Source organism: Ceratina calcarata, unplaced genomic scaffold (assembly GCF_001652005.2).
Source record: "Ceratina calcarata isolate Rehan_Ccalc_2016 unplaced genomic scaffold, ASM165200v1 scaffold114, whole genome shotgun sequence".
NCBI lineage: Eukaryota > Metazoa > Arthropoda > Insecta > Hymenoptera > Apidae > Ceratina > Ceratina calcarata.
Genome location: NW_017132337.1, coordinates 149007 through 166081, shown reverse-complemented (window position 1 = coordinate 166081; position 17075 = coordinate 149007). Strand labels below are relative to the sequence as shown.

General features: G+C 44.9%; 1 protein-coding gene across 1 annotated transcript in view; it reads left to right on the top strand.

Moving 5' to 3' along the window:
* The first annotated feature begins 465 nt into the window (after positions 1-465).
* The window catches only part of LOC108623012 (leucine rich repeat containing protein 7 lap1), a 40820-nt gene continuing 24210 nt past the window's right edge, over positions 466-17075 (top strand). The window contains exon 1 of the mRNA XM_018021260.2: positions 466-1289. Coding sequence (XP_017876749.2) covers positions 1238-1289 — 52 coding nt within the window. The 5' untranslated portion in view covers positions 466-1237. The remainder of the gene's footprint in view (positions 1290-17075) is intronic.

Genomic DNA, 17075 nt, shown 5'->3' with positions numbered 1-17075 from the left:
GACGTAGATATAAAATAGACGAGATATCTCGAAATAATTGACCGAGTCATTGATTAGGATATAATCTCTGATTGACGATAGAGAGGCACTTAAAGTGGCCAGGTAAAACTTTGTTCTATACATAAGGGGCCTCGAAATAGCAGATCCGGTCACGAAATCCTGAATGCATCGATTCTCCTTTCGAAGAGTCCGTCCGACCAATCGATGCAGTTCCCTTTACCCTTAGGAATTAACCACCGTAGATCCCCCCGATGATTTGGCGTTGAACAGTTCTTCTTGCCAGTATCGCCACAAAGACGGTTAATTACCTGTCAGCTTTTGTCTTCACCGAGAGGATATTATGTATCTTCGATCAGCGGGAAAGCGAATGCAGGAAAATTGGAAAGAAAATCGGCCGTGTACGAGATGTTGCAACGGTGGTAGCCTGCGGCTAGCTTTAAATCGGTGTTCGTTCCGAACGATCCGACCGGTCGACCTCGCAGTCGAGTGCGAGACGCCGCGTGAGCAACATCGCGTCCCATCACGTTAACGTTTTCCACACGATCTTCCTTCGTTTTCTTATTTGTGAAAATTATTACCAACGATTTAGATCCTTCAGGATCCTTCCATAGAATCGATCGAAGAACCGGAAGAATAAAAGTTGCAGGACAACGGCTAATCCACGCGCGAAGCGTCGCAAGGAAATCGAGCCCTAAAGGACGATCTTCAGGTAACACAAAGGAAGGAGTGAAAGGAAGCGACATTTCGAACTACTTTTGAAATCGCGCAGTGAATACGTTTGGACGAAGTGAATATTTTCCTTGAGACTATCATTCTTTCTCGACGGGGTTAATTGTTCGGAACTCCTCGAAAAGACGGCAGCCTGTGTTTAGTGCGAAGTGCGTGGACGAAAGTTTCACGGTCAACCTGTTAGTCATGTGAAAACGGTAAAAACCGCTCGGGCAGGAACTCTGGAAGAGCAGTTTCTCGGAAACGGTACTCGGAACATGGGAATATAACGCGGTTCTCGTTGCTGTGCAAGGACATCGCTCCGTTTCCGAACCGTCGCGCCGTCCCTTTGATCTCGTTTCTCGCATTCGCGATGTTTATTTACCGGTTTTAGCGTACGCTCCATCCCCCGGTACGCGCGTAACGATATTACGACTCGATGCGACGCTCTAAAATCGCACGGCAGCACGAAGAAAGGAAAGAGAAATTACTGGAACTATAGTGTGGGTTATTGTTAATTCTATGGACCATGCATAGCCGTACGTGGAACAGTCCCGGCGTACATCGCAATAAGAAAATGGGTAAGTGAAAACGTACAAATCATTATTCTCTATTGTTTCGATCGATTTCCACGCTGTTTTGCACATGCATGTATTTGTTATGAATGTAGAAGAGCGCATTGTTACGTTTCCTATGTATGTACGTGTGTGCACGGTGTGCTCGGGTTTTGTTTTGTTTTCTCGTTCGCGAAAGGAATTCTTTGCCGCGACCGGTCATTTCGTGAAAAATCGATCAACCGGTTGCGATCGCGTACTGAGGGGAGCCCAAGGGGAAAGGCAATTCTGTAAGGCTTCGTAAAGGCTACAGACCCAGTTTCAGAACTTCGGTACGCGGTACATAGTTTTCTAAAGAAATTTGGATCCTTTAGAAAGAGTTACATCGGTTGCTCGCAATAACATCTCCTTCATCTCTGAAGTTGCTCCCGTTTGCTCGGTTATTGGACAGAGACCGAGCGACGATGGAATCGTACTCGAATCTGTTATTTGCACTGGCAAATATTTAAACTCCATTAGAATGGCTGCGTCCGAGTTAACGCGTGAACAACGGGTGACAAAATTTTTGTGTGAACGCGAGAAGCTCCAGAGATTGGATCGCGATCGAGTTTAAATTACGTTCGCGCCAGCGAAGAGGAGACGACGAGAGTCCGTGTTATCGCCGAGAAAACTAATCTCCGTTCCTGAACGTTGATAAATCACGCGTTCGCCCTCCGTTGCAACGGTTTTTCTAAGTAAGCGTTGTCTTTCAACCTGCCGTTTGTTATGTAACGCAAGACGCAGGAGCAGTCCGTAACGCCAAAGGAGGATCTATCTTCGGCGACAGTTGACAACAGAAGTAGTGGATTACAACTACTAAAATTGCGGTGGGAACGAAATGGCTGAGTTCGACGATCCTTTAATTAAAATAATATCCGTGCGCGAATCACGATTTTCCCTCAATTCGTATCCAAGCCGGTTCGCACTGTGTAATTAAAATTTCCATCGCTTTTAATTCGCGTGTACACGCACGCCTCTTTACGCGGTATTAAATATTATATTCGCGACACGCGTAACTTCCGGGGATGGCAAAGGATTCGTTAATTTTTATCCGGGCTGCAGCTACGCTCGACGGATAGGAGAACGGTTTTTAAAAAAAATTACTAAGTAGACCCGTGCAACGGACGGTGCCCCGTTTATACGCAAGCTTTCAACGTATCTCTGCCATCGCTTACTTACGCAATAACGAGGGAAAAAACGTACGGGTAACGACACTATCGTTATCAGGCTCTGTTTAGCTCCTCGATGCTTTCTAATCTTCCTCGGGAAACCGAGAGCGATACGAGCCCCTGTTGAGGTTGACTCTGTTGTTAACGAGTGTCAAGAAGCTGCGTCGCGTTTCGGAATATACGCGCTCCGCTGCGCTCGCACGTTCGAATCGTTTCCAACAAAAGGGTTTTGCAGCATGCCCGCTCTCGAGTATTTAAGCATATAATTAAACGACGTTGCGTCACAGGCAAATACAACAATCCTTGCTTGCATTCGCCGCTTTTCCCATTCGTCCGCAGAGCGAAGCGTGTACCGCGAGTTACCACGTTTGCTTCATTGTGCAATCTCTCTCTCTCTCGGTTCGAGCTGCAACTATATTTCCACATTTACCCATTGTCTCCGGAACGCCGATCGGTATAACGTTTTATTGTTTAACCGTATGGTGACCTCAAAATAATTTAAACGAACAACACGACGAGGTAGATTCATCTTTCTCAGCCTCGCGCACCTGGTAGTCGGAGCAGATGTTCAAATCCCGTTTGCCAGTCGACCATTTTTAGCTTGTCTCCTACCGGAAAAACGTTCGCGAATTTTAAATGGAAGCTGGTTCTCGAGCTAAGGGTTTCTCGAGTATCGATTCGTGTAAAGTTGTTCAATTTACTATCGGTGTTATTAGTTCGGTGTATATAGTAGGGTATGCGCGACGGATACAAATATCAGCGTTTTCCCGTTTCATCAGGGGCCACGGATTCTTTTGTGCCGTAAAGTCCGGACGAATTGTCTTTTCCCTGCCGAGGATGAATCGTGAACGGTATCTCGTATCCACGGGAAAGGGGGACAATTGGTAACTTCGTTTTCAGGAACGAGATAAAGTTGTTTCTCCTTTTTTAGCCTCGTTGTCTCTGCTCGGTTCGTTTGTCGAAACGGGTCTCGAGTGTACATAGATATTTTGTAATGTAATTGCGCAACGAGAACGCGTGGCATCGACGCGGGGTCGCCGATAAAACCGTGCGAAATTCTCCTCGTTTCAATTAAAGCCGTATTATAAGAATGTTAAAAAATTGTTTCGACGCTACTCCAAATGGAAATCGAACCGTTCGGAAATAGCGCTTACGCTTTTTTCCTGCCAACAAATCCAGATTAAAATGCATTGTGTATGCAGTTTTATTTCGTTTGAAAATATTGGATTAATTACCCGGCAGTATGTTCGAGCTATTAAAATTCTATCAACTGAACTGAAAAGAGTTTCGTTTCAACCAGATCTGTCGAACGAAAACGACTTCCTTCCGGGGATTCTAAAGCGAAAACCTGTGTAGCCCGATAATATCGTATCCCGAAAACATTCAGCCGATGCGATAAATGGAAATTCCTTTTCACGTACTCGCTTTGCCCAATTCATACGTTTTAGTATCTGATGAATTCATCGTTACTCATTTACGAATTTCACGCGTTGTAATAACAAAAGATAGGTGCTTTGTATGATTTGAATAAATTAACATACGTGTCACCGTTCGGATTTTCAGAGTACACCCGTTTCGTGTTCCGTTACAATACGTTCGGTTTCGGGGATCGATTCGGGAACGGGATAACCGTTGAGAGGCTTCCACGATCGCGATAATTACCGGCCATTAATTTCGTCCGCGCGCCGTTCTCTTTGTTTCAATTAATCATCGTTATTAACCGGTTAAAATTGAAATCGCGCCCGGGCCACCGCGGGTATCGTTATAATCGGACGCTTTCTCCGACGATTTCCCGTCCCCTGGAAAACGAGTACCGCTTATTACTGGGACACGTTAGCTTCGACGTTAATTCCCATCAACCGTGTGCCGCGTGTGTATTTAGGCGATAAACGAGTTTACTGCCATTATAACCGGCGCTGCTCGTTAAACCCCGGCGTTCGACGTGGCCCACGGTCTACGCGGTAGGATTTCCGAAAAGCCGTAAATTTGATGCCGCCGAATGGGCCGCGCGAGAATCAACCCGCGTGCATCTTACTTTCCCCTGTTTACCCTTTCTCGCTGCAACGAGAATCGCTCTTGATGGCCCTCGATACCAGCCGCTCTATCTTTATTGGCGTCGACGTCGCGTGAAAAATATGTTTGCCTTCTACACTACCTCTCAAAAATACCTCGACGCTTCTTTCAGGAAAATGTATTATCTCAACATTTCATTAAATGTCTTATCCTGAATTGAATATCTAAAAATTATGAACGCTGCATAAAAAACTATGCAGTATTTGAATATTATAAATTGAAATGAATAATGGGGAGAAACGTTCACTTGAAAAATGCTTTACTTTGCATAAGAATGGCTGAAGAAATGGTAGGTGCCGACGTACTTTTGAGGGATAGTGTACGCATCTTTTCCGTCAGTATCGATACCGGCTAAGAACGAATCTATCTCGTCGAATTTTAAACAGCGTTGAAAATAAATCGAGGGAAACAGCTGGTATGCAAACGAGGGCAGAAAATTATTCCGAAACAAATGTTAGTTTGGAAAGAAAAATCATACCAAATAGTTTTAATTGCTTATATGAAACGAGCATGAAATATAGCAAAAATATGTAGAATGTGTACTCGTGCGTTCTCTTTGTTCCCTCACGCACCCCCTTAACGATCGCGCGGAACGGTGGGGTCAGAATATCCGGGGGTTGCGTTGCCAGGGGTTAGGCCGAACGTCGATCATTCCTAGTAGTATACGGCTGGCTTGAAAACGGACGGATACTCTGGCTAGGAATCGATGTTCCAGTTAAAACTGCACGCGGCATGTTAATGAGCGTTAATGGAGGACTAATGCGGTCACCCAGAGAAAGGCGGAAGCGGGACGAAAAAAAAGGCTAGATGGGGCGCGCGAGAGAGGAGGAACTATGTCGGGAAGTCGGCCGAGGGCGAAGGAATAATTACGTAGTTCCCCGTAGACGACACTGCTTGCGGTGGGTGCATTCTTCCTGAAATTAGCGGGAATTTCATTTCGGAAGTTGCCGGATACGAAGCAACTTGTGTATCGAGTTAACTGAGGCTGGCGAACCAGGCCAGACGTGATCGTTACCGATTTGCCTTCCCCAAAGCTGCGTATCCACTTATGTTCTATTATATTTGCATACTTGCGAACACGTAGGGTGAGTAAATTATTATTTACACTAAAAGAAACTTACTGACTACGTTGAGAAACCTTAAAAAAATGCATTGATTCAACAAACTTCATTAGAAAAAAATGCATGTTCTAATGGAACACAAGGATAATGAATTATTTTTCAGGTGTTCATTGAATGATTCATGTAAGCATGAGATGACACGAGAATATAGTACAGTACGTGGTAAGAATCTGAGGATTAACTTCGTTTGGCGAAACCACGCTGTTTACTCTATTGAAATAAAGAGGCAGCGGCGTTTTGATACGGATTTTTCTCGCTTTTCAACGAGGCTGCCGCTCCGCGAGAACCGTACACGCCCAATCAGGCTCGTACTGTGCTGGAAAGAATGAGCGCAATAAGTTTCTTAGAAAAGCCTCTCGTTCGCCTAGAGGAAACTGCATCACACGGCTTCCTGAATGCGTGATTACGCGCTTCAAGGCCGGTCGGAGCGGAACGCGATACATCTCAATAGAATCTGATCGCGAAATGCAAATTAGAATGCGTCACTCGGCTCGCTATATTTCTCTGGCAGTAGCTTTTTCGTCGGCCTTTTATCGAATACCCGCGGCAGTCGATAATTCGCATCGATTCGTTAAGTAGTAGCTATTCGACTTTGACGGCGAAGGTGGACTGATTTTTTGCGATCCTCCACGCTCTTCCCTTTCGATCCCAAGGGGGTGAAAGGAAATGCTGGGTCTCCACTTACCTTTTAGGGTTATTCCTTTGACGAGGAACGATTATCTTTTATCTCTTGGAAGTCATTTGAAAATCGTCTGGGATTGCCGATTTTTTTAATTTTATTTTTTCAAGGAACCGTATTAATTTATATGGTTGACATACGATTTCGAGGTGACTCAGTAATTGCGCAGTCCTGACAGAAGACGGTGGGCGGATGAACATAAATCGGATTGAAAGAAATAAGGGTTTCGGCAAGTCTTGGCAGGGTTTAATGTAAGCGGAAGAGGAGAAGCCCGATTTCTTCTGCCTTGCCTAAATTTAACCCCGGCGAGCGTCCTTCAATTTAATCCGTTCATCTTGACCCAAAAGCGTTTCCACCTCGCGTAAAGACCACCGGGTTACACGATTATTAATGGTCTGTTAAAAAGATGAAATCCTGTCTCGTTAGAATACTCGATGCTTTGTTACCACGTTCAAACTTGTTAGCTTCGTTATTTCGAAACCGTGCGCTGCTGATTAACGATACTTAGCGTTGCGCGATATTCCCATTCCAGCCGCGCAGCTCGTTTCGTTATTTTTATTGGAAATCCTGTAAGAGGAATCAATTTCAATGCGCGCGTCCTGACAGCCTTGAGATTTTTAATTTTAAATATTGTTGCCAACTGGTTCGTGCGATTCCGAACAAATATCGGATTACAGGCTTTGTTCGCGACGGGCTTGGAAAGAGAGCCGACGGGTGTATCCGGTCGAAGGAACTCACCGTTACCGTTCCGCGTCCTCGTCTACTTGATCCGATTGATGCCGGTCTGATATGAAATACATTATTAATATCGAATGTCAGTTCGATATCAAGTGTCCTTCCCGTTGCGTCTTCGTTGCAATTCAACTTTATCGCCGTCAGATAAGATTCCGTTTTTAAAACAACGCTCCTGTTTACTCGCATACCGGCGATCTTCCAGTATTTACCGAGTTGTAATTGTAAATCCTCTCGTCTCTAGTATCGCGCGCTATCACCGGTAATGGTTCCACGGTGAGACGACCACTTACAAAGGAATCCAATAATATTCTTTTCCGAGTAGAGCGTGACGGCGATAACTCGAGGCGGAAGATTCTTCGTGGAGCGAGGGAAGGGAATATTTTACACCGAGATATATTACCGCGCCTTGCTGTTTCCTTCTTCCTCCATTCTTTTCTTTAACGATACATTGTCTTCAGATTGAACCCGCCTGAGCGAACCGCGACCGCTCGGGTATTACGGGATGGTAGGTAGGTACTATCGTTTTTATCACCGGCGCCGATTGTTAACGCCGCGGATTCCATTATAACGCCTCGGCTCCGGTTCGAATCGATGTAGGTTAATCGATAAGTTCACCCGGTCTTCTACATCTTTAATTACAATTGAGGCGATTACCGCTGGGACTCGAAAAGTTGTATTAACTCGTTCGTTCCTTTCTTTCCCAATACCTTTTTGTACTTTCGCTACCGTTTATTAACGTAAAAGTTACAATTGATGTTATCTCCAGCGACGAGACATCGTCCCGATTAAACTTTAATCCTCGGTGTCAGATCGAAACAAGGAAATACGGAATGCAAAATTTTTATCGTGCATGTTTCATTTCTGTTCGGTTCGTTATTTCATTTCGCCGTTGTATCTCAATCAAACGGTAAATAAATCGGACGCCCGGGGAAAGCGTGCCGTGGAGAATATCGATGGACGGGACGCATAAACTGTCGCGGTAATCGAGATCGAGACGGGTCGAATGAATTTCGAAAAGCGTAGATATCCCACCCGGAAGGGGGGCCGCCTTTCACGATGGCTTTTCCCATCGCATCGGGTTTGATGCTCGCGCGTATCTATCCTACAGAGAGAACATACGCCGGCAGAAATTCCGCGGGTTCATTTGTCCAAGTCCGGATGAGAACTCGGCAATGGATACACACGTGCGCTCACAATATCCAACCGGGTGTCGGAGAATATTTATGAAGCCTCGCCGAAGATGAATGAGAAATCGCTCGCTCCAGCTTTGTACTCGTTCCGTCCCTCTTTCTCCCTCTTTCCTCTGGTGTTCATCGGGAAAGCGTCAAACGCTCCTCCAGAGACGTTGTTTCGTCATTGTAATGATGACGCGTCGTGCCTCCGGGTCTCTCTTACGGGGTCAAGAAATATGTTCTCTCGGTCGGCGATCGTAAAAGGGAAACTGGGTCCCTTTAACTCGACTTTTGGCATGCTCCGATTTTACCAACCGAGCCAGAACAACCCCGGCTCTCAAAGCCCGGCTCACCGGAATCACTTCACCGTGCCGGAATGAGAATGCCCTCGCTTATACTTCCTGCGACGTGAACGTTTCACGACTCGTCGACGTCTCTGTTTACACGCGATCCCTGCGATAGCCTAAACATCAGGACCGAAAAGGTTCCCGGGTAACATCGTCGAATTCTCACGTGCGCTTATCAGCACTCGTCAACGTATCAGTACAAGTCCACTCAAAATAAATTAACAGTGTCATTCAGATTGTATGAACCCTTACATAAGAACAATGACAATAATAATAATAATAATAAAACTTTATTTCACGAACAGAGCCCATTATAACATACAATAGTAAAAAATTATTTTGACTTAAAATTTCTGCTCTTCTGCTTCTAACACAAAGAGAACTACACTTTGATGTCGAAAATAACGCAGAAAAAACAGTGATAAACTCTTGAAAAAAGGTCACATCGAATCGCCAGTGTTTTATGAACTTCTAAAAAATAATCATCATTCATGGATGTTAAACAAAGTTATTGATTAAAATATAATAAAAAATCACAAACTCATCGATAAGAGGAGTCCTACCCTATTTCTACAATATTTTTTTCAACCATCAAAGCATAGTGAGTGTCAATTTTCAATTAAATTTTTTATTTTAAATTCATAATTTTTGATCTTTTAGGTTTAAAAGTCTGCAGAATTCACTGCTAAAAATGTGTGATAAGAAAGTACTTATATAAACAATATAACAAATTCTATCAATTTTTATTGTTCAGAATAGAAACCAATTGAGCATTAAGAAATAAACTTTTTTCATCCAAAATCATTGTTCCTCCGACGTCTGATTTCTTTTTAATTATAAGAAATGCTTTTTTCTAAGGTACATAAACTTTCGTGATTGACAGTATAGCCAATACATACTTAAGCGTGTCATAACATATGTAATTATATTCTTTTTATTCCTGATTAACGAAATTATGTTTTGTAGAGAACTCACGATATTGGAAACAGTTGTAAATACGAGTACGTGATTCGATAAATCGGCAATAGGTAGAAATGATTGTCCGTATCTAAGTTACAAGATTTTCTGATCGCGTTATCTGGGTAATTAACAGCCGAGAAGCTGCGGTGCCCAGTATAATTGGGGGTTTGGATAATTGATGCTCGGATAAACTGGCGTTCCAGCGCGGTTAGGACGATAAATGTTTCTCAGCCGGTGCACGCGATCGTTTGTACTCCCCTGCTTTTTTTTTTCTATCCCCCTCGTTGTCCCGCGTATACGCGGCGTTGTAGCTGGAACACGGAGGCCGCGCAGGAAATAATAAGGATCGTCCTTTGCCTCGTAACACTGCGATCTTTCCGCTGTTGGAAAAGTTGCTTCTTCAAGTGAATCAGTTATCTTTGTAGACGCAATATAGAGCTGTTGACAATGCAAGGGAAAATTGAAACGTTTCGTCTCCGTCGAGAGTTCTCGAATCCGAATGTTGCAATATCAATTATTAAAGCGAGTAACGACCGGTACGTGTTACGATTTTTGTTCCCCTCGTTTCCACGCGTGGAAGAAAAATCAGATCGGCAGCCGGACATTGTTACAAGTGGCGAGGCAATTTCGCGGCAGAAATGAAAGCGGTAAAGAAGCTCTTATTAGATCCCACGGCCATCTTGAGAAACGTGGAAACGAATCTCGTTGCGCCGCGTTCGAATTATGGAAAGAGTCACGGGATTTCTTCCGGGTTAATCCCGCCATCAAATAAACCTCGACTACTTTTCAAATAATTTGCATCATTAACGTTTATATTCGCGTGACCTCTCGTTATCATCAGAATGTAGTATTAATTAGTACATGCATTAATGTGTCGTGCGTTATATGAAACGTTCTATGAATTATTTTCTGAACCATTATACGAAATATTGTATCATTTATGTATGCCAGAGTATGTACATATAATGCAAATGAGTTACTCTTTAAAAGATCCTTTCCTCTGCTTCTACCGAAGAAAAGGATTTCCTGAACGGTTTAATTGCTCGTTATTCCCTTCCACCTGCACGGTTTATTAATCCGAATCATCTGCGGATTAAAAAAAGCTTCTCAGGATATATCCGACTGTTCGATCCGCGAATCAACCGCTGATTCGAAATACATATATATCCGTATTAAAGCCGATCAACCAAGTTCCCCGGAGCTCCTCGAAACTTATCCCGCGCCCTTTTACCACCGGTCAGTGCCTACTGGCTTTTAAACTTTCAAGGGTCGAACTTTGTAACATTATTCGCGACCCGCTGATTCTTATTAATTCCCCCGCGTTACTTTTTTTTTCGTGGTTCCACCGTCGAGGACAATTTCATTAGATTTCTCCCTCCTCTCGGGTCTCTTGGTCAAACGATGGAAGATGAATTATTGGATCCCGATTTTAAAAAAGCGCGGCTTTGTTTTTCGAACTTCAGAATTTTATTAAGTTTTTGTTTCCCCCGCGGAGATTTTAAAGTCAAATCGAGATCGAACGGTACGACTATTTTTGCCTCGTTTGCAAGAAGAATCATATTAAACCTGTAAGTAGAGGAAAAAGGATTTATCTTCGGGATTAATAAACGCGGCAGTAATAGTGTATGCACTCGACAACGAGAGAGGCACGTACTCAGGGAAATATTTTCACAGCGAACTTGCCTATCGACGAATGCGATTAAAATCGCGATGCAAATCGAATTTGCGCGAGGCTCTCGCCGGGAAATTTATGAAAAAGAATGAATTATTATTCGTCGCCGTTGTAGCACGCGGTCAGTGAATTAGACCCGTTACAAACCGAGCGTGCTTTATGCAGATTTTATGCAGCCCATTTCGTTAAAGGATTTGGACGTCCTCCTTTTTACAGCCGCCGCTCGCTGCATTATTTTTACGCGCGATAAAATTTCCTTTAATGGGCCACCGAAAAATGTCCTCCAAACGTTTTGAGCCACTTGCTCTTAGCACGATCGCAAATTAATTAACTCTTTCTCGTTTCTGAGTTTGTTTAAACTATACATTTAATTCAGCCATGAACATTGTGATAAAAATGTTTCGTGTAATGATCGATACGATATCTGATAACGAAAGATGATTATCTTTATTACTAAAAATAATCCTCGATCGAGTGGTTGATTATGGTGATTATTTTTTATAAAAGTTGACGATTGGTCGAGTGTCCGATACAGGGACTTCCCTCGAGTAGCTACGATTTCTCTTTTTCCGTTTGGGGACGACTGGTATTTAACCCGCACCTCGACGACGCCATGGGCGCTATATAAATCAAGATCGATTCGCGCGCAAACGGGGGTGAAAGCCATTGGAAAAATGAGAAAGAATTAGGGAGGGCATTTATCGAAACGCGAGCCGGGGCATGGTTTGGAGGGTCGTGCATAATGGCGAGAGCAGCGACAAAAGCGAAAGGCCTGGTTTTTCCTTTTTCCCGGCGATGGAAAAGCCCAGGGGAGGGAAGGAAAGGCTACTCCCGCGGCAGCGACGGGCCAAACGAGTTAATGGCCAGTTATGAACTTTCTTCATCTAAGTTTCGAGCACTTTTTTGCGTATAAATTGAAATTTTTATCTGACATTCCGCGCGCCTTAACGAGCGTCTCCTGACACTTAAGTTTCCATCGCGATGCGCGTGATCGGGCTTCAAGATCCGATAATAAGTTAACTCCGTGTGCTTCCTCCGTATCCGAGCTTTACTAAATTCTCGACGTTAACGAAGTTTCACTAAACTTATTTACTCGCGCCGTCAACGGTGTAAAACAGTGCAAACGAATTGGTCCTAATTTGTTTTCCAAGCGCGAAGTAGTTTTCTTTAACCGAAGAATAAGTCGGGCACGATGAAGGGAGAAGCTCTCGATTATCTGTTCATCTACTTTCAGGCAGCCACTCGGAAATCGTTTCTCTTCCCCATGCCGGGTGGTTCCTACTTCATTTCCCGGCGGTGCGGCACTTGTCCGTTTCCTCTCGAAAGCGAAACACACGCGCGCGAGACGTGCTCGCCCCTCAGCGCGTATCGTTACTAAAAATAACAACCACTTTTCTCCGCGCCAAACCACGAGCCACCGTTGATGTTATTTATTCGATCCGAGCTCGTCGACGCCTCGAAATTACCGGAATTCATCCGCCCCTCCCTCATCTTTTACTCTTAACCCGGTTCTCCCTTTTCGAACCAATTTCATCGAGCATTTCCAATCAGCTTGGAAGAGCGTTCAAACTTTTCGCAATTGGTTGCTCGCGGTTCTCTCCGGACAACGCGTGGCCCTTTTCAAGAGAAATAACGTGAAACGGTTTGAATCGGAGCGCGTCAGGTCTCCGTTTAAAGCGGCAAGAATTAAACGCGATTAATCAGCGCGACGCGACGCTTGAAAAAAAAAAAAGAACGAGTGGTGGTCCTCGGTGATTTTACTAAAAACGGAGCAGCCTCGACCTGTCCCGGAATCGTTAAACCGAATTTATGGACCGCCTACTTCCCGGCCGCGAAAATAACGTCCAGCCACGCTCTTTTTCCTTTTCCTTCGCGTCCCGTTATTTCGTAAGACAAATTTTACTCGAACAGTGATACGAACATGAATAGGCGACCGGAATTAGCATAACGATTTCACTCGACGATAAGAGATGGACCACAGCTTTTTGAGAGCCGCTCGTTAGAATTTCGGGTGGGTTAACGATGATGTATTTCAGGAGTGGGTCAAGTTTACGGTTTAGTTTACTACTCGGGTGCGACTACATAAATTTGGGGCTTTGTCTTCGCCCGCGCAGACTTCCTCGGCTTCGTCACCGGCGACGGAAGAGAAGAATCGACGGATCAAGGGGGCGGTGGTGGTCGTTACCAAGTTGCCAACAAACTTGTGCGTTTACTCGCCGCGATATAGCCGTGCTTGTTTGCCGAAAACGGAGAACAGCCGCGCTCAAAGAGAAACTCCGCCGCGAACATTGTCCAAGACTGGATAACATTTTTACGGAATACGAAACGAGATCACTGTTATGCTTTATTCACGGAATTTTCAATTTTCTTATTCGAACACGCGAACTTTCGTCGGGTATTCATTTACGTTGTCCTTATTGAAAAATCATTTTCATACGAAACATTGCGTATTCTGTTTTCCGTCGAGGAGCGTATCCGGTCGCAGGTAGACGAGAGCAGAGACTCGTGTTTGTCGAAGACATGGTAAACCCATATGTATACACGCTGGCTATTTGTTTGGCTGCGAGCAAAGAGGGCTTCGCGTTTCGTTTGGACTGTTCTGTACAAAAAACTTCACGGTATTTTATAAGCGAATAAATCTGCAGCTTCCTTTTATCCTTTGGCCGCGCAGGAAGAGCGTTGCGTGTACAAACGTGTAGTAACCGAGGCATATAATATGCGTAGAGACCCCTTCCCCAAGTGTGCTACGCAATATTCGCCCGCGGATCGAATTTCAACGGTAACGCGAGCAGACAATAGGCCCGACGGTAGATCGCGGGCGCAATCGGCGTTGGAATTCGCGCACGCGAATCCTTATGGAATTCCCGAGACGCGAGCGAATTTGTTACGGAATTCAAGACACAGGCACAGTTGGAATCCGCTAATTCATTCGCGTTACACAGCTGTAAATATTCTAATAAAAAATTATGCTGTTCCGTATAAGGATTGGTAGGACAACACGATGATTCATGTGAACCGTCGCCGGTATTATTGCCTTTTTCGAGAATAGGCTGTTGTTTCTTTTTAATTGTCCAGTCGGCGAGGAATGGGTCCCTCGTTGAAGCAGGGCACTCGAGCCCCAATCGTCGGTTACTAGAAAATTGCATTTCCCTTCTATTGCGGGAAGCGTTTCACGATCCGTCGTTATTGTTTTTCCTGTCTGGTCCGTGGCATCTTTTCCGAAGCCCCGTGTTTTGTCGAACAACGAGGAGGAGCGATTCGGGTAACGAACAAACGCGGGGGCACGCAAATTACGAAAACGCCGACGGCGATAAATCAAAAAGAGACGCGCGTCGCGAACGCGGTACAGGTTTTCCCTCCGGGATTTTCTCATGCCGCGGCGACTGAATAAGGTACGCGGGACCGACATTTGATCCTCGCGCGATTTATCGCATCGATCCAAAGGAATCGTCGTCGTGGAAATCGGACGTCCGCCGCGGCGCCCTTTTTCATCCCATTGTTCACCGCCGGCAGCGGATAAAAGATCCAGGATACACGACGTTCGCGATAACAAGAGTCGTTGTAAAAGCTAGCCGGCTGAGAAAAAAATGCACAGTTTTTAATTGCGACCGCCGTGAACGTCACGGATCGAGAAATGGATTTGCAACAAATCTGATCTTCCCGGTTTACATCGATTCACCGGTAACATAATTTCGCGCTGTATATCAAGCTGGATTGCGTCAAGAAGTTTGAACGACGCATTTAATAAAACCGGAATATACACGTAGGACGTCGTGACGCGATGCCAAGAAAAATCGTGTCCCCGTCGAGAAGAAAATTGGGTGCCACAGCATCTCGCGGGGAATACAACGCGCCGGATATATATCGATTCATCCCGCGGCCGCGTACCGTGAGTTATTGCTTGATCGGTATCTCGAGACTCGTAGGAGGAAGCAACCGATCCGTAACGAGATCGTTCACGTGCTATATAGCCGTTTTACCACGGCGACACTGACTTTCATATCAATTACGTAACAATTAGTTGGCGATTCCGGGCAAACTAGTTTCCTGGTTTGGAAAGGAGAACGCGCGGCGTCCTCGATCCGAGGAAATCCGACTCGATAGATACGATCGCTCGACTAGCGTTTCATTCCGCTCTCGTTACGACCGACAAACAACGCCAAAGACGCTCCGCGGAATCGATCCAACGTCTTTAATAGGGTTTGATGATCCTCTTTTGGAAAATAGCGGGAACTGTTCTGCTCTTGTCTTAAGCCTAATTTCGAGATACGTATAACACAACTCCGTGAGCTCGTAAGTGGAATCCTCGAACGCGAATATATAATACTATGATAAAACCAATTGCCGTTTTTCATGGTTTAAAGAATTTTCGCGATAGGAATCTTATCAGACCGTTGTATCCGGATCAAACTTAATTTCCGTCGATTTTCTAGCCAGGTTTCCGACGAGGCCTGTCTAGCGAAATTTTCCTTATCGCCGCGGTTCTCGATGGAAAATCCTATTATCAGAGAGGCGATGGGTTTCGCCGCCGCGGAGGAAACGAGCAACGGCTGAGAGTAGAAGAGAGAAACGAAGGAGGCACGATAGCTACTTCGGCCCGGAAATAATGTGGAAACGGCAAATATTATTTCAACCGTCCGATTTATAGAGTGGTCCCGTCATTCTGACGAGAACCAAGCATTGTTGATTCGAGACGTGGGCGCGCGTTCCCTACCCGAAGCCGCTAATTATAAACAGCGGAGTTCGACTAACCACTCTGTTTTCCCCGTCTCTCTGTTTCCGCAAAACCGATCGATCGCTAAGAAAAGAACCGGGACGGGTTAGCGCTGTTTTATTTCCTGCCACGAGTTCCGCACGAAAATATACATGCACGAACAAGCTTGTATCTTCAAACGTTCCAACCTTTCCGCTTGGAATAATTTAAAACGTATTAAATTCATGTGACGTCGTCTGGAAATTTTTGTCACATTCAGTTCATTAACTCATTTGCATTTATATCGATATAATGAAACACTGTACGACGTTTGTGGCCGACAGTGTGCGGTACAAATCGGTTGAAGTCGTTCCCCGAGCCGTAGAGTGGGCTCGCGAATGATATCTGGGAGAATGGATCGCGTGGGCGTCCACTGATACATCGACGAGATGGATCGCTGTTCATAAATATTCAATGGATCTCGCGCAACAGATTAGAGAGCGAGTCAGTCTGTTCTCGAGGTTACGACCGCGTTTGATCTCGCGATTTACACCAGCCGCGCGCGCGCGTCGCCTTAACGGTTGCGAAAGAGTCGGTCGTTAAAGCGGCTTGGAAACATTCGATTCCTGTGAAAGTCCTCGTTAACTTCCGCGGCGACGATGTTTGGAGCCTCTCTCAATTTAATTCGTCGAACGGTGCATTAACGAGTTGGCTGCCCGTTTGAGAAAACGCTCCTCGTCGACCGACTTGCGCGCTTAAATCATCCGACGAAATTATACTCGAACTTGCCTAAACGAGTCTTCGAAGAGGCGTACACGAGTCGTACGTTGAATCGGTTTCGGACAACATACATCTTATTAGGAGACGTTTTCAGGCTGTTTATCACGAACGTTGGAAATGTACGGCTCGTACGTGCGCCAAGACGACGGATATCGATGCTCTTGTGATGAACGACCGCGAAACGAAACACTCGCTCGTGCAGAAAAACGCGAAATCCTTTCAGTTATCTACGGACGTAAGGATCATAGGATGTAAGGAAACCTACGTTCAATGTTTAACAATGCGTTACATATATGTGGATCAAAAAATGCCTATTAGATGGCATTTTCCAAATTGAGATCACGATATATGCTTATGTATGTATTGGCTATAT